Source organism: Mus caroli, unplaced genomic scaffold (assembly GCF_978045245.1).
Source record: "Mus caroli unplaced genomic scaffold, Mus_caroli_1 scaffold_13, whole genome shotgun sequence".
Lineage (NCBI taxonomy): Eukaryota > Metazoa > Chordata > Mammalia > Rodentia > Muridae > Mus > Mus caroli.
The window spans coordinates 73434419-73451890 of NW_028227268.1; the positions used below are offsets into that span (position 1 = coordinate 73434419).

Consider the following 17472-nt stretch of genomic DNA (forward strand, 5'->3'; position numbering starts at 1 on the left):
GGTGACTCAGTGAGGCTTTGTATCACAAATGACCACAGGGTTGGCTTAAACGCTACATTCATTCACTACTTGCGGTTCTGCAGGCTGAAAAGTCCAAGGTCAAGAAGCAGGGACGGTTTTGTGTCTGATGAGGGCTCACTGTCTGATTTGTGGGCATGTTTTCATACGGCAGGAAGAGGGTGAAGGAACCCCTTCTAGGTCTGGGCGATCTAACTCTCTAACCCTTGGTGTGGTAGGCTCTTACATTTGGATGCTTGGTCTGCAGTCAGTGGAACTGTTTGGGAAGGATTAGGAGGTGTGGCTTTGTTGGAGGTGTGTCCCTGGGGGCAGGCTTTAAGGTTTCAAAGGCCCATACAATTTCTGGTTATTCCCCACGTCCCAACCTCTCTGTCTCATATTTGTGGATCAGATGTAAGCTCTAAGCTGCTGCTTCGCAGCTGTGCCTGCCTGCCGCCATCCTCCTCACTATGATGGGCACGGACTCTAACTCTGCAGAACTGTGAGCCACAAGTAAATGCTTCTTTTATAAGTGGCCTTCGTCGTTGTGTCTTCCCACAGTGAAAGGAACTAAGGCACTTGGTTCTTCAAATAAGGGGAAAACCCCATTCTTGAGGGCACCACTCCTTCTGGCCTGATTCCTTCCCAAAGGCTCTGCCCTCACACCATCCCTTGTGATAAGGGTCTTGAGGGGTCACAATGGTTCAGCCCATTGCAGGTATCTAAGAGTTGAATGCGTATGTGATGGATAATTTAATCAACTTGACTGGACTGAAAAATGCCTACAACACGACATTAGTAAGACACACCTCTGTAGGTTCTATGAAGGTTTTTCCCCAAAGGATCTAATACTGAATGTGAGTGGCATCCTCTAGCAGGCTGGGGTCAAGATGTAACAAAAATGGAAAGTCAGGGAGGGGGACCTGCTAGTGCCACTGTGGGCACGATTTTGTGGGGACAGGAGCCATGATTTGGTTACTCCCAGCACCATGGGTTTCTCCAATGCTCTCTAGGCAGCAAGTCATGGGGAGACACTGAGGGTCTGATGGTCATGGATCCATCCAGGATCACCCAGCTTCAGGGAACCTCATCTGGCCACTGCCTTCTGCTATCTGCCTTGCACAACCCACAGTCCAGCCTGGTCATGGCTCTTCCGTTAGTGAGAGAGGAGATCCAGGGCCGGGGGACAGGCATCTGCCCTGGGACTGATTCTGTGGCCAAATGCAACTGATTCTAACACAGCATTAAATGTTAAGATGTTTGTATTTCATGTGAATTTTTGTTCTATTCAAATTTAGATTTATTATAGAAGCCAAGACAACATGACGCCCCCAACCACTGGCAGCTGCCTCTGCGGGGAGGGGCTCTTCCCACCAGAATGTCAAGAACTTGAGGGACAACAGGCAACATGGGGCAGGTCCAAAATGTACAGCTGGCCCAACAAAGTGGTGACCGTCTCGCGGGCCTTTGTTGGGCTCTTTTCTGTTCTCTTGGGGCGAATGGACCATCAACTATGCTGCCTGACTGTTCGTGGGCGCTTAGCCCAGTTTGTCCAGCTGACAGGGCTGCTGTCTCCCAGTGGCCATCGCGGCTTTCCCTCCTGGGTCCCTGGGACAGTCTGACCTCAAGACAACCTCAGGGTGTAACTAGCCCTGCTTCCACGATGTTATTGGAAAAAGACATAGAGAACTGGTACAGAGGACTTGCCAGGAGCTGAGCTCCCGTGTCTACCACCGCTGGTGATCGGGTGGGCAACGTGTGGCTTTGTTGGGAGACAAGAGAGCATCGCTTTAGGAGAGCCCGTTTGGAATAAGCTGGAGCAGACAGACTCAGTAGATTAACAAGTATCCTGATGTCTCTTCCGCGCCCCCTGCTGGCAGTTTTGGGGATTGTGAGCTGAGTTAGATGGGGACTTGGGCTCTGCAGCAGAAATGGGGGGTGGGGGTGGGGGACCACAGCATGTTTCCTTTGAGCCCAGAAGCTTTGTGAGGTGTAAGGTTAAGGTCAGAATTCGAGACAGCTTACTTAGAATCTATTCATTATAACTCAAAGACTGGCATCAAATTTATTATTATCTTTCGTTAAATATCTTAGCTCATTTCAGAACACTGCCAAAAAGGGCAGAGCACGTTTTCTTCCCCAGTACATTTCGTATGTGTGTAATTACAAGTCAGGAGAGGTGACACAGACAGGTGATACGTAAGGGAGGGTTTGAGAAGGGCTCTGCAGCCCCATTTGCAGCCTTCGGTCCTCTGAGAGAACAGTCTCTACTTTCTAGTGGTGAGCTTGAGACTCAATCCCACAGACAGGTTAGATGTGGAGGAATAGGGGTGGGGGCTCCACAGGGACAAAGAGGACTACAGTCATACATGCGTTCAACATATCAGAGGAGAACAATACACTTAGTGAGGAGGGTCTGCTGAGCAAGCCCCTGCTTGCTGTATGGTCGCCTGTCCTGCAAGCGTTCTTGTTGGGATGGGGCTAGGGATCGGCAGGGCTCATCTTCATGAAGGTTTCTTCTGGTCGTGACGGAGGTGGGGATGTGCAGCAGGAGCTGGGCTGGAGGGGTTCTCGGCAGGGAGGCCCCAGCTTCCATGGAGGGATCTTTTGCGACAGAGGTTTGATTTGTTTAGGTGTTAATGTCAGGTAAAAGTATAGGGTAAGCTGAAGGCAGGGGTCTCCAGGGGGACACGGGGTGATGGCTGAGTGGCCCCCAGCCATGTGGTCCTCTGTATTAGCCCCTGAAGCTTTCCTTGACAGAATCCACAGACAATCAGATCCAGGATCTAGAGATCCAGGCTCACAGTGAGGGGGGATCAGAACAGCAGCTGGTGTCTTAGCTTCTAGACCAGGCAGGTGGAGCCTGGGCGCCTTCGAGAGAGGGCGGTGGGGAGAGAGCTGTGGTGACTGGCATGCTGTGTCATGTCCGCCCTTCAGTTATTGGGGACTAGGATTCAGAACAACTGTCCTTGGGCTTATTTTCCGGATGACTTTTTGATGAGTAAATTCTTTACAACAGCGCCCGGTCTTCTGATTAAAAAAAAAACCAACACACACACACACACACAAACAAAAAAATGGTTCTTCTCAACACTCAGGGGCAGAGGCGTTGCCTCATTGTGATTAGTCATTGTGTACAGACAGCTACCCACGAGCTAGATAGATGCTCAGAGGAGTCCCCCTCCTCCTCCACTCCTCCTCTGTGACTTTGAGATAGAAATATCTTTCTTCAGCCCTCCGGGGCCAGGAGAAGGAAGCAGGAAGCAGGAAGCAGTTGGAAGTAGAGGGACTGTGTGTGTGATGGGGATGGTTTGGGGCCAGGACATGGTGGCTCTGGTCTAACTCTTCCTTGATTCATCGTGTGACTCTCAGACATATGTATTCCTTATGAGAACCCTGTCGCCCACCAGAGCGATGAAAATAGGTGCTGGAGAAGAATTCTCTGCCAGAGTGCTTATTCCAGGGCCAGCATCTGTGGAGGCTGAGCTACAAGGCAATCGAATGTGCGGGTGAGGGTGGCTGCCCAGGGAAGGGTACAGGAGCGGTACAGAGTTCAAGGGAGCCCTCCTGTCTGAGTTTGACTCTTCCTGGATATGGAGGCTGTAGTGGGGGTGGGACATAAAACACCTCCAGGGCTGGAGCCAGAGGAGTCGAATTCCCAACCTGGGCCTCCAGCCCAGCTGTCAGAGCCGGTTGCAGCAAGGGGCAGGAGGCCTTGCCACATGTTCCTTAGTAGCTGCTGTCTGCGAAGAAGGTGGAGCCAGCAGACGGGCAGCAGTCACCTTCTGTACATGGCTGGGAGACCTCCCCATACTCGTTGTTATAAAACACCTTGCCTCCTTGTGCCCCTTGAGCGGGCCGTCGGCGCCTCCCCTGGGGGTCAGGGTGTCCTCTGGGAATATCCATGTGCTGGCCAGGACCTTTACAGCTGCCAAGACACGGAGCATAGTGTTAATGAGTAAAGTGAGCGGGCCCTGGGTCAGGGTCCGATTGGAATCACCAGACACAAGCAGAGCATGACGCAAGCGCAGAAGCTTTGAGACTAAAACAGATTTGACACAGCAGACTGATCTGATGTGACAGGGGCAGTTTTCCTGCCCAAAGCCTAGACCCAGGGCTGTGGAAACGCTGACTTCATCCCCTCAATCCTGCTTCCTTAGGCCAAGTGAACCTACTTGCCCTAGGGCAGATGAATCTGATGCATCTCCTGATGGGTTTTAGGAAAAGCCGAGAATAGCGCCCTCTGCTGCCACTTACTTGGAGATGTAGGGTCCTTAATGTAAAGTCCTGTTTGTCTTTGAAATTTTGATACTTGCTTCCCCGCCAGGAACTTTCCCACCACTTTCTTCTTACCTCACCACAAAGCATCTAAGGTGTAGCACAGCCTTTCTGCTCACTGCCCATTCCGAAGCAGCTGGCTCTCAAGACCCCTGTCTTGCCCATCTCAACAAACGGCATCTGTGTTCTCTCTAGCTCAAGTCAATGACGTGACTGTGGTCCCTGATTGTCCTCAGCCGTCATATCCAGTCCACCTCCATTCTAACAGAAAAATGTCCCCACTGACACCTGTCTCCCCCAGGCCCCTCCTCCAGGGTAAGGCTCACTGTGGACTCATAGGTAAACCTCCTGGCACTGCTCTGAGAACTTTCACGTTCTCTCTGGAAGGCTTCAGAGAGATCCTTTAGTTAGACAGGACATCAGGGCCTCCTCTTCCACTCCCTCCAAGGGTCTTCCATCACTCTTGGGATGAAAGATCTAGCTTTGGGGCTAGGGGAATGGCTCAATAGATAAAATGCTTGCTGTGCAAGGATGAGGAGCGGGTTTGGATCCCTAGCACACATGTGAAAGCAGAAACCAGGCAGCTGTGGTGGCCAGCCTGCAATTTCAATGCTTGTGAAGGCAGAGATGGGATGCCTGGGGCCAGCTAGGTAGGTAGCTGGACCGACTGAACTGGCAAGCTCCAGATTCAGCAAGAAACACCGCCTCAGTAAGTAAAGTGGAGAGATCAAGTAAGACCCCCTCATGCCAACTCTGGCTCTCGTATGCATGCACACACGTGTGAACACACACACACACACACACACACACACACACACGATACATATGCATTTAAAAGAAACAACAACCTAGCTTCTTACTAGAGCCTATAAGGGCTTGCAGGCTCCAGCCCTTGCCTGCTCCTGACCCCCCACCCTTATCTCTTATTTTCTTTAAGGTTTTTATAAAATGGAGATTTATTGCTTTTCATAGCATATCAAGAAAATCCTGATACTGGTAAGTTTGTTTTTCTTTTTCATGTTTATATATTTGTTTGTTTAGTGTGCTCATGTGCATGTGTTTGTGTGTTGAGAGAGACGAGAGAGAGAGAGAGAGAGAGAGAGAGAGAGAGAGAGAGAGAGAGAGAGAGATGGATTTTAGAGGACAACCCAAGGTTCTCTCCTTCCATGTGAGTCTTGAGGATGGAACTCAGGCCCCCAGGCCTGCCAGCAAGTGCTTTTATCTACTAAGCCATCTCCTGTCCCCAGAATATTTATTTCTTAAAAACCAAATTGTCCTAATGGGAAATATCCTAGCATTTTTACTCTTCTAGGTCAATCTACTTAGGTACACTTAATTTTCTTAATTAAAAACTTCAAATGTGTGTGTGCATGTGTGTGTGTGTTTTTAAATATTTTAAATAAAAATCCACTGTGTGTGTTTTATTTATTATATGTAAGTACACTGTAGCTGTCTTCAGACACTCCAGAAGAGGGAGTCAGATCTTGTTATGGATGGTTGTGAGCTGCCATGTGGTTACTGGGATTTGAACTCTGGACCTTCGGAAGAGCAGTCAGATGCTCTTACCAACTGAGCCATCTCACCAGCCCCCGTGTGTGTTTAATATATGCATTATACGTGTGTGTGTGTGTCTGCCTTCAGAGGTCAAAAGAAGGCATTAGAGCCCCTGAGCTGGAGTTAGCAGAAGATGTGGGTGTGGGAAGAAAGCTCAGGCCTTTTGGAGAAACAGTTTGTACTCTGAACTGCTGAGACGTCTGTCTAGCTCCTAGGCACACTTGTAGTCTATAGATTCATGCCTTCTTTTATTTATTTCTTTAAAATGAAAGCTTATTTCTGGCTTCTGAGTTTAAGACAAATATGACCTGACTCACACTGACCACACTTAATCTAGGGGGCTCCTGTTCTGCACACAGCACACTTCTGCTCCTCCTCTGCACCCCCTCCCACCCCAGATTCTTTTATCTCTTTATTTGGATCCTTTCATTTCCTCAGTTATGCATCTGACAATTTAGACTGTTCCTGGAGTGCCCTGGCCTTCATTTTCAAGAGGATTTATCTTCCACGTCCTCTCATGTTATTATTTTGTACTTTCATGTTGCCCACTTGTATTCTGAGCTGTTGAATTTCTGATTCTTGGTGCAGTGCTTGTTTCTCTCTATATTTTATTCTCATTGGCATACTGGGCTTAATGTCATCTCTGAAGATGTATTTATTTTTATTTAATGCGTATGAGTGTTTTGCTTGCATGTATGCATGTACCATGTTTGTAAAGTGTCCATAAAGATCAGAAGAGGGTATCAGATTCTCTGGAGCAGTGATTTGAGGCTCAGAGACACTACTGACTTCGACCACACAAAGACTATAGGAAGGCACAAAATCTTTTGTGTAAAGAGTGCCAGAGCACTGTGAGGCCCCAGCTGCTTCAGTAGGCCCCACTCAGGACCCTCCCTAGGATGGCATGCCCACTGTCAGAGGCCCTTACCTGAAGCTGCCTTCTTGTCTATGCCTGCTTTCTAGCTCCTCAAACTCTTCTGAGGCCAGCACCATTCCGCTGTCTGTCTGGTTATCCTGTGGGGAGAGAAGCAGCCAAGCCTGTGGACCACATATGAGGCTTTCCTGCAGGACAGCTGCGTCACAGCCTAGTCAGGTGTCAAGAAACCTGAGCCTTGCTGGCCTTATACCCATACCCATGGGAACCGAGTTCGGTGAATGGTTTCTAGTCCATTAGAATGTGCAGGGCCACACGTCTGACATGAAAGGAAAAACTATGGCCTGAGTGGTGAGGGCCTGGAAGGGAGGAGCTGTGTCTGGCCCATGACAGGAGTGCAACGGGCATGCCCTCATTCTGAGTCTTCATTGGTCCTGGAGACATAAGCTTAGGTATCTGTATTCTGCTCAAGGCTCCCTCACAGATGACCTCATCCGCCATCCTCCTTGGACCACAGCTCACTGACTGGGTCCAGGATCCATGGCCCCTTCTGGATGGACTTAGGTCTGAAGCTATAGTCAATGTCATCAAAGCTCAGGCCTCGGGGCTCAGTCTCTTCACTTACAAACAGACTCACTTGCTGAGCCTTCCCGGGCTCCACTGTACGCTCAGCTGAGTGGATTCTTGTAAGCTTCTTGTTCTCCATACTGCAACCGCTTTCAGTGACACTTGGGTGCTCTGGCTTGGTGGTGGCCATCACCACCCCTAGGGGCAACTGTGGCTCAGGCTGACTGATGCAGTGTAAGTGCTCTCTCCCCTTCTCTGTCTCTGTCTCTCTCTCTGCCTCTCTGTCTGTCTGTCTGTCTCTGTCTCTTTGTCTCTCTCTCTCAGTCTCTGTGTCTTTCTGTCTCTTTTCCCTTAATGTTCATATACATGCATATATACAAATATACACACATGTCACAGTGTATATATACAAATATACACACTCGCACAACAACCTGAGCGAGTCAGTTATCTCCTTCCACCATGTGGATTCTGAGGAATGAGCTAAGGGTGCAGGCTTGTCTACTAAGCTGGCTCACTGGCCCCCCCGAGTACCCTGCCCCCTTTAAAAAGCATGGTTTCAGCCAGGAAGTGGTGGTGGCTGTGGCTCAAGCCTTCAATCCCAGTATTTGGGAGGCAGAAGAAAGGTGGCTCTCTGTGAGTTCTAGGATATCCAGGGCTACACAGAAAAACCCTGTCTCAAACAACAACAACAAAAGCAAAAAAAACCAAACCAAACCAAACCAAACCAAACCAAACCAAACCAAACCAAACCAAACCACCCAAAAAACCAAACCGCTAAAAACCCACCACCACTACCACCAACCAAACCACGGTCTCTAAAAAGCTGGGATAAAATGGTCAGGGAGGCCAGCAGCTGAGAGAGGATAGCTTTGAGTGACCACCAGGATGCAAAAGTACTTGAGGTGCTGCCTGGATTCAGTATTTTCAAGGATTTTCCCCAGGAGACCCCTTTATGCCCATGTCTCGTGGTATGACTTATGATAGGCAGTCATCTACCAGCCTAGGTGCCGTCCACAGAGGACAGAACAGGAGAATGTGGTTCGTGTACATAGTGGGGTTTTAGTCAGCCCCAGAGAAGAACAAAACATTGTTTGCAGGGGAATGGAAGGATTTGGAGGCTTGCTACGTTAACTAAAATGAGCAGGAAGAGAAATATAGCATGATCTCTCATGAGGGAGCTAAAAATATGACTGACCTGGAGGCAGAACAGCCATTAATAGAGGTTGGTTGGGAAGAGGGAGAGGGGGTGGATAAAGGTGGATAAAGAGAGGCTGGATTAGTGCACCCTAGACAAACGTCTTGAAGTATCATCGCATCCATTTATATGTACAATTTACACAGTAATAAAAATTAAATAGAATGCTTTAAACGCCTTGTTTGCTTCCCTGTTACTTGTGTTGAGAATACTTGATACCGTCCCCCACCCCTGAACCTCCCTTGGCTTCATCTCACCTGCACATCCCTCTTCCTTTCTCCTTCTCTTACCATGGAGGCTTTGTAGGTTGTAGGGGTCATGGGCAATTCTTCAAATGTCTTCATCCTGGAGGAGCCTGGAGTCTTAGTGCCTCTGGCCAGGCGCCCAGGAAAGGACACACAGTTGTAATATCTGTAGGGAGGACACAGGAGGTTCCCATGAATTCAGCACCGCCCCTACCTCCCAGACTGTTTCTCCCCCACCCCCAACCCGCCCCCGCTGAGAATGGCCTTCCGGTGAGAGGCAGGATGTGGGTGGGGCTTGGGTCCGAGGTCTGCACTGGTCCTCAGAACCCACCTTGGTGTCCATCACACAGCTTAGCTGACCTCTGCGTGTCCCTCCCTGTGCTGCATCGACTCTCCTGCACAAGAGAGCTCTGGGGTGGAAGGAGAGTGGAGTAGTCATCCCCAGGCTGAGTGTGGTATGGAGCTGATGCAGGTATGGCTTTCTCTTCAGGGTGGCCATCTTCCCGCTATTAACCACTGACAAGGACCAGCTTGCTGTTCTGTCCCCAGACATGTCTGTCACTGCCCTGAGCATATAGGACAGGAGTCCCTGAGTCCTAGCCTCTCTGGCATGTTTGTGAAAACATGGACAGTACAACATATTAGTGGTGTAAGCTGCCACGGGTAAGAGTGCTTGGGTTCAAACTTTGAGAAATAGGCCGTTTCACTCTGGAATATGGAGAATGTGTATGTGGTCTGCACTGCTCTTAGGCCTTGCCATGGTCCTGAGGACATGCTGTGGAGTTGAAACAGCAATCACACCCTGGGAGCATTCTTGGCCCAATCACAGTCTACTTTACTTTGCGTCTCCAAAGAGAAAGTGGCCAAGGTGGGTGCTCTCTTGAAAGTGGAAAGCACAGAGCATTGGAGGAGGCTGATTGCTGTGGTTTGGATTTGGCTAGAGTGTGTCTCCAAGGTCTATGTGCTGGAATCTTCATCCCCCATGTGGGGGGCACTGAGGTGGGGCCAGTGCATGGGAACATCACCTCAGAAAGGACCAATGAAGGTCTCTTGGGACCCTGAGAGGTTGTAACGAGAGTTGTAAGGGCCTCAGGCTTCCTCTGGCTTCTGTTCTGGGAAGGGAGACATGGAGGATATACAAGTTCAATGTTTGGTGCTCAGCAGGTGCTAGGACGTAAAGGGATACACTGCCTTCATGTTTAGGACAGCATTGCCTTGCAGACTCGGTGTGAACCAGCCTTTATTCTTCATGTATTTCTGTTGTCATGATACCGTCAGCCAGGAAACTCTCCCCAGAGATAAGCAAATGATGGCACCATGTCTGTGAAACTCCACTGATGTGAACTTCATGGACCTCTTTTCTTGATAAAGTACTCAGCCCTGGGTCTTTTGTTACAGCAGTGGACTAAAATGCTCCTGGGAAGAGTTCTCTTAAGTCACTGTAAGTTGCTTTTCCTTAAGGACTCATAAAATATCCCATGTTTAAGTTGCTGTCACCATCAGACCCATTCCCAGACTCTGGGGAGAGGGAGACTGACCTGGCTGCCAGGCTGTGGCAATGCATGCTGGGTGGACTATCATCAGCGTCCGCTTCGGTGATATGTAGAGCTGTGGTGGATGCCTGCATGAAGCCATCCTCCTCGGAGCTCTGAGAGCTGTGCAGGGCCATGCGTTCCTCTTCGTCCTCCTGGCAGGAGTGGGAGACGTTTCCGGGGTCAGAGACTACCGCAAATCCGTCAGGAGTCTTAATGCTGCACCCAAGACTACTGTGGTCCTGACCTCTGCCAGAGGGTCAGGGTGGGTTGTGTGTGTGTGATTGTGTACTCTGAGGAATAGGTGGGGCCATGCTGGGCCATGACACACTTTAATGCTCAGAGCAGGCCAAGCATGGAGTTTGCTAAATGCCTGCTGGGTTAGCCTTGTTTAGTTCCCCCAACAGCCCTTCCAGGTCCAGGCAAGAGGGACAGGATGGGCCTCAGCTGGACATCCAGGTTCTAGAGCATGAGGTACCAACCCCAAGCTGCTACCCTGAGCAAATACCTCTGGGAAGGGAGACATAGAGGATATACAAGTTCATTGTTTTGGTGCTCAGCAGGTGCTAGGACGTAAAGGGATACACTGCCACCATGTTTGGGACAGCATTGCCTTCCAGGCTCGGTGTGAACCAGCCTAGGGCTCCTTGTGGACAAAGATAACCTCTATCAGTATGGATGCTAGAACAGACGCTGATGGTGTTTGCCCAGCTTCATGTTGACTGAGTCGGAGCTGTGGGCAATGGGAGGATAGGCCTAGGGCCCAGAGACGTGTGACCTTTCCTTGGTAGCTGACAGGTGACCAGGGATTAGAGGAGTTTGGAAAGATAGATAAGGCAGGGACCCAGGATAAGGCCATGGGTTGTATCAGAACAGGACAAAGATGGGGCTCACCTGCCAGCCTCCGCCCTGAAGCAGGTCCCCCAGGATCTCCACTAGGTCAGAGAAAGCAGGTCTTGCTTTAGGGTCTCCAGACCAGCAACTCTGCATGATGTGGCGTCTGTGGGATGCAGATGGCTGTCGACCGGTGGTCTGAGGGCACCAGGACCCTCCCACCCGCCGACCCCATCACTCCTGCATCTCCTAGATCACTATGGCAGTTGGGATAGTCAGTGTGTCCCCTAAGGTTCATGTGATGAGAGCTTGATTCTAGAGTGGTTGACCACTATCGAGGTGATGGACCTTTCAGAGATGGTGCCCACTGCAGGGTCAAGGGGGCTTATGAATGGATTAATGCTGGTCTCTAGGGGTAGGCTCTCCAGAGAGTGGGCTGTTGTATACAATTCCCTTGCTTCCTGCTTACTATGTGATCTGTCCCTTTCATGGGCTCTCAGCACAATGCCACCTGCTAGACTGCAATGCAGACAGGAGGCCGTCACCAGAACTGAGTGATAGGGATGTCTGCTCTCGAACTCTCAGAACTGAGCTAAACAAACATTCCTTCCCTTATAAAGTGTCCCGTGTCCAGTATGTTATAGGAACGCAAAAACGGACTCAGACTTCTGTCCCTCATGTTTGTTCTGTTGTCTCCACTTCATTTTTAACACTGGCTGTCCATCTGCCTGTCCCCCATCATTCTCTGGCTATCTTCAGTCCCCTCGAGTGTCGCCTCAATGTCCTCTCTTCCCCTGATCATCTGACTTTCTAGTGCTTTTCAGGTGCCCCCAGGGTGTCTGTGCCCCATCTCATTATGTGACTACCATCTGCGTGTCTCCTCCAGGGCAGAGGCCTGGCCTGCTTTATGGGCTCTGGACTTCCAGGGGATGGCACAGCAGTGAGGTCCAGGATTGAGGGCATGTTAGTGGATGAATGGGTGGGATCCGTGTTGGAATGACACAGTGTCTACTATATATGTTAGACCCAAGCGCTATCTCTTGCCTGCCTGCTCTCTTTCCAGGGCTTGAATTCCATCTCCTGCCCCACAACTTCATGACCCTCTTCCACTGAGTGCCCCCATGCCCACCCCGAGGTCTTCCTCTGTGCATGTAAGATTTCTCTTTCTGCATTCCATCTCATGATTGGCACCAACCCTCTCCATTACCCGTTAACTGCATAGTTCTCTCTCGGTGCCTGGTGCCCAACAACTGAGTGGCCAGCCAGAAGACTCACATGGCAGGAGTGGCGAGTTCCGGGGCCCTCATTCGAGTGCCATCCTTCAGCCGCTGGCAGAACTCCTCATTGATCTGAACCCCAGGGTATGGAGAGGCCCCTGATGGAAGAAAGGTGGTGGGGTGGGTGGGGAGCAGTCTGTCCTATGTCCAACCCAGCCTGTCTTGTCCCTTCCTCACTTGTTTTTTTGTTTTTGTTTTTTTTGTTTTTGAGACAGGGTTTCTCTGTATAGTCCTGACTGTTCTGGAATTCACTTTGTAGACCAGGCTGGCCTTGAACTCAGAAATCTGCCTGCCTCTGCCTCCCGAGTGCTGGGATAAAAGGTGTGCACCACCATGCCTGGCTCCTTCCTCACTTGTATATTGCTACCAGAGTTAGTACAATGTCTCTACCCAGGGGCTGGGCTAGCTCCTGCCTCTATTCTAATTCTTCATCTAATTAAACAAGGCTGGATGGGGCTGGAGAGATACCTCAGCAGTTAAGAACACTTGCTGTGTCACCATGAGGACCAGAATTCTGATCCCAACATCTATGTAACAAGCTGGGCATTTGCCTGTAACCCTAGATTCAAGCAGGGCAAAGATAGGAGAATCACTGGGGACTGTTGGCTTCTAGAACAGCCAAGAATGGGAGGAAGAGATGGCTCAGTGGTTAAGAGCACTCACTGCTCTTCTGAAGGTCCTGAGTTCAGTTCCCAGCACCCACATGGCGACTCACACCTGCCCGATGCCGTCTTCTGGTGTGCGCAGATGTACACGGAAAGCACCCATACACATAAAATACATAAATCAATCAATCTTAGAATAGCCAAGAAAATGCCAGCCCCAGGTCACAGTTGTCCACTTCCAACTTAGCAGGACCACTGTCCTGGTGTCCCCTTGCTCCTCCTGGGCCACCTGCTCTACCCTGCCTCTCTATTATTTATTTATGGATGTGTTGCTCGAGATTGAATGCCCCAGTGCATGCTAAGCCTACTGAGCTGCACTCTAACCCCTCTTCATGTGGTCCAGCTCCCTCCCAGCCCCGTAGCTCACCCAGCAGACCAGGGTCCCCTGTACTATCTAGAATCTTTCTGCTACTGTTTTTAGTTAACTGCTGATCATGGCTGCTGCTTGGTGACATTTGGGTTTTGTTCATTGTCTTTTTCTACCCTCCATGTGGTCAGTTTTCATGTGGAGTTTGTGTAAGCAGGTGTGACTGAGGAGAACGATGCCCCCCCCCCAAAGGCTCATGTACTAGAATGCTTGGTGACCAGAGAGTGGATATATTTGAAAGGATTGGGAGGTGTGGCCTTGCTGGAGAGTGTGTTACTGAGGGTAGCCTTTGAGGTTTCAAAAGCCCACACCAGATCCCAGTCTTTTTCTGTTTGCTGTCTAAAGATCAGGATACAGCTCTCAGCTACTTCTCCAGTGCCATGCCTACCTCTGTACTCCTTGCTATGTTCTCTGCCATGACAATAATGGACTAACCCTCTAAAACTGTAAGCGAGCCCCCAAATTCAATGCTTTTCTTTATGAGAATTGCCTTGGCCATGGTGTCTCTTCACAGCGATAGAGCAGTGTCTAAGACACTGAATGATTCCTGAACTTTCTTTGGAACCATGGTGAGTGAAGAGGCTGTTCTGCTAAGCATCAAAGTGTGGCCAATAGAGCCCCTTTGGGAGGCAAGTTTCTCTGGCTACCTGGGCTAGGCTGGGCAGAAGCAGGTGAGTGAGTGGGCTCTCTGTGACCCATCATTTGCCTCAGAAGGCCCTGGGCTAATAGATCCATGTACAGCTACAGTTTTGTGACCAGCCTCTGGAGACAAGTGACCCCTCTTCTCTCCTGGATGGGCACCTCACTCTTCACTCACCCAATGAGAAGATCTCCCACAGCAGCACACCGAAGGACCACACATCACTCTGCGTGGTGTACACCTTATCAAAGATGCTCTCGGGGGCCATCCATTTCAGAGGCAGTCGGGCCTGGGTGGGCAAAAAGAGATATGTCCCGTGGTGGAGGAGAGAGGGCTAAGGTCAGACACCAGGATACCCACAATCCTAGGTTCCTTCTGTGAAGATTGAAGGTGTCTTCCTGTAGTTGTCCTTTCTTTCTCCCCACCCCGCTCTCTCTCTTTCTCCCTCTCCCTTTTTCCTCCCTTCCCTCCTTCCTCCCCTCTACCTTTCTCTTCCCCTTTCGTACTTTTATCTTTTCATCTCTCTCTCTTTCTTTCTCTCTCCAACAGCTATCTTTTGTTCCCAGTTATCTTCATGTCCTCCCCTCTCTCCCCCCTCCTTTCCCTTTTTCTTTTTTCTCTTTCTCCTTCTTTCTGTCTCTCTCTACCCCTTCTTTTTCCCTTCCCTTCTCCCCTCTCTCTCCCCTCCCCTTCTCTTCTTCCTCCCTCAAGCTCTTAATGATGCTTTTCCACCGTCAGTCTCCCTCCACCTTGTGGCTTCATCTGAGAGCCCTTCCAGACTAGTGCCTCCAACCCAGTGTTCCCAGTTCCTTTTCTTGAAATCTTGTTGGGGTGGGGGAAGCATACCTGCCCCCTACCTGTATTTGTCTCCCACACCTCTGAGTCAACATGAAGGATAAAAGCTTTCTATAGGGTGGCCACTCTGGGCCAGGTGGTCATCATACTGCCCTGGACTCACTGTGAGAATTTTCTCTGACACTGTGTGTGGAGGATTATCTAGAATAGGCTAATTGAGATGGGAAGACCCAGCTTAGATGTGGGCTGTTCTATTCCATGTATCCCAAGTTGAACAGAAGGAGAGAGAGAGAGAGAGAGAGAGAGAGAGAGAGAGAGAGAGAGAGAGAGAGAGAGAGAGAGAGAGAGAGAGAGAGAGAACGAGAACCCAGGCAGACACTGAGAAATGGAAGTCAAGCTGAGCTGGGTAGAAGCATTCATCATTGTCTCCTTCCTGACGACACCCTATGTGATGGCTTGGCCCAGGGAGTGGCACTATTAGGAAGTGTAGCCTTGTTGGATTAGGTGTGTCACTGTGGGTGTGGGCTTTAATACCCTTGTCCTAGCTGCCTGTAAGTCAGTATTCTGCTAGCAGCCTTTAGATGAAGATGTAGAATCCTCAGCTCCTTTTGCACCATGACTGGTTGGATGCTGCCACGTTCCTGCCTTGATGATAATGGACTGAACCTTCAGAACCTGTAAGCCAGCCCTAATTAAATGTTGTCCTTATAAGAGTTGCCTTGGTCATGGTGTCTGTTTACAGCAGTGAGACCCTAACTAAGGCTCCCTGTGAGCTGTACCCTCCTGTTCTAGACACCATGCCATCTATGCTATGGTGTACTGTATGCTCATTCCGTCAGGTGTTTCATCACAGTAACAAGACATGTCACCAGCACACTTGCTGAGCTCCTAAGAGCAGTGGGTCCCCCAGCAGCTGGGCATGTATCCTGGCAGACCAAAGGTTCCTGTCACCTTGAGCCAGTGCTGCCCAGAGGACAGTTTTCTTGTGGTCTCACTCTCCCCATCCACCCCGAGTCCACTGTGTCGTATGGCCTGCACTCACACTGCCCTTTCGGACATAGTCAGGGTCTTTGTAGATGTCCCGAGCGAGGCCAAAGTCGCAGATCTTCACTATGTCACTTTCTGACAGTAGGATGTTCCGAGCAGCCAGGTCTCTGTGAATGCACTAGGGGTGGAGAGAGGGAGGTGGCAATGAGTTTAGCTTCAACCCCCAGGGTGACATCTTAGCCTACAGCTCCGAGGTCCCCTAGGGTATACCCTCCCCTGCCTGCATCCTGCTCATTTGGAGAGAGATTAGGGGAGGACACAGGAAATTGAGGACAGTGCAGGGGGTTAGGGACTCAGCCAGACTGATTCGATGGTCACTTCTTAGTGTGGGGCAGGGAATTCCTCACTTTGGGCTGAGTTTAATCCAAAATGGGACAGATTTGAATTGATACTAAGGTCATCGTGGAGTAAAATTACAACTGCATATCTATGGCAAGGGAGGTGTACCCTTCTCCTCTGTATAGGTCCAGGTAGGGTCAAGGGACCTACCTTGCGGGAAGCCAGGAACTCCATTCCCCGGGCAACTTGGAAGCTGTAGCATACAAGGTCTTCCATGGTCAGTGGGCTCAGCCATAGGTCCTCAGCTGCACAGAAGGAGGGGAACTCAGGAGGCTCTGCCAGAGCTCATCTTCCATCTCAGCTCCAAATTTTAACATTTGTGAACCCAACTCTGACCATAGCTCTCCCGGCCAGGCCCCTGAACCTCCAGACACTACGTGCCCTCGTTATACCTGCTACCTCCATGCTCTCCGGGACACCCACTTTTGCACCTGCTATCTGGCTCTGTATTCCTCCCCAACCCTGTTTGCAATACATTGCTGTTTATCCTGTGATACCCAAGATAAATTTCATTTCCTACCACTGGGGTGTCTTCCTCTCCTGAAGCAGAGTGCATTACAATTCTCCCATAGAAGCCCTGGCACCGAGGGCCTCAGGCTAGGTTATCCCTGGGTAAAGCCAATCCAGAGACTTTCCTGGGCCAGACACCACTGGCAAGCGGAAGCCAGGCTCTTACCTTCTTGGACAAGTGGGGCTCGCCGTGCACTTCCCTTGCCCATCAGGAACCGCGTGAACAGGGCTCTGTCGCTGCTTCCAGGTCTCCTCCTATCAGCTTTGGCGCCTTCTACCATGGCGCGGAAGCGCCTGCGTTGCTCCGGAGACTTCTCCTGCCAAAGCAAAGTGAGGAGCTAGCCCAAGGTGACCACCCTAGCGGACACCCTAGCTGGAATGGATATCCATTCCAGCCAACCTGGTGTCCACCCATTCTCTAACTGGGCTTCTGCAACAGGCTGGGGTACGTACGCACTTACCGCATAGGGGTTGAACGTGTCCCGCTTGACACGCAAAAAGTTGGAGAGGTTGCCGTATTTGCAAAACTCCACGATCACCATGAGAGGGCCTAGGGCACCACGGAGCAGAGGTCAGGCACTCATTCGGTGATGCCAGCTGCGCATAGGCAAGGCGCCTCTACCTCTGTGGTCTATCCTTTCTACTCCCCGCCAGGTTCCAATGCAGGCACACCCTAGGATCCACATGGCTCCTCCCATTCTTAGTGAGCGTGCGGACACCTACTGCCTAGTCCTTTCCCCAGGGCATCTCATT

At 50.4% G+C, this 17472-nt stretch overlaps 1 protein-coding gene across 3 annotated transcripts in view; it reads right to left on the reverse strand.

Annotated features, from left to right (window-relative positions):
* Positions 1-2036: 2036 nt before the first annotated feature.
* Flt4 (fms related receptor tyrosine kinase 4) overlaps positions 2037-17472 on the reverse strand; it is a 42637-nt gene continuing 27201 nt past the window's right edge. The window contains exons 20-30 of one of the 3 annotated variants that reach the window (XM_085830060.1): positions 17181-17269; positions 16886-17036; positions 16360-16454; positions 15866-15988; positions 14206-14317; positions 12355-12454; positions 11140-11245; positions 10252-10400; positions 8759-8879; positions 6758-6843; positions 2037-3925 (exon numbers count right to left, since the gene is read on the reverse strand). In XM_085830060.1, the coding sequence (XP_085686186.1) occupies positions 3727-3925; positions 6758-6843; positions 8759-8879; positions 10252-10400; positions 11140-11245; positions 12355-12454; positions 14206-14317; positions 15866-15988; positions 16360-16454; positions 16886-17036; positions 17181-17269 (1331 nt within the window). In that variant the 3' untranslated portion in view covers positions 2037-3726. Of the gene's footprint in view, positions 3926-6757; positions 6844-8725; positions 8880-10251; positions 10401-11139; positions 11246-12354; positions 12455-14205; positions 14318-15865; positions 15989-16359; positions 16455-16885; positions 17037-17180; positions 17270-17472 lie in introns of all 3 variants that reach the window. The other 2 variants (XM_085830059.1, XM_085830061.1) reach the window with 2 other exon arrangements.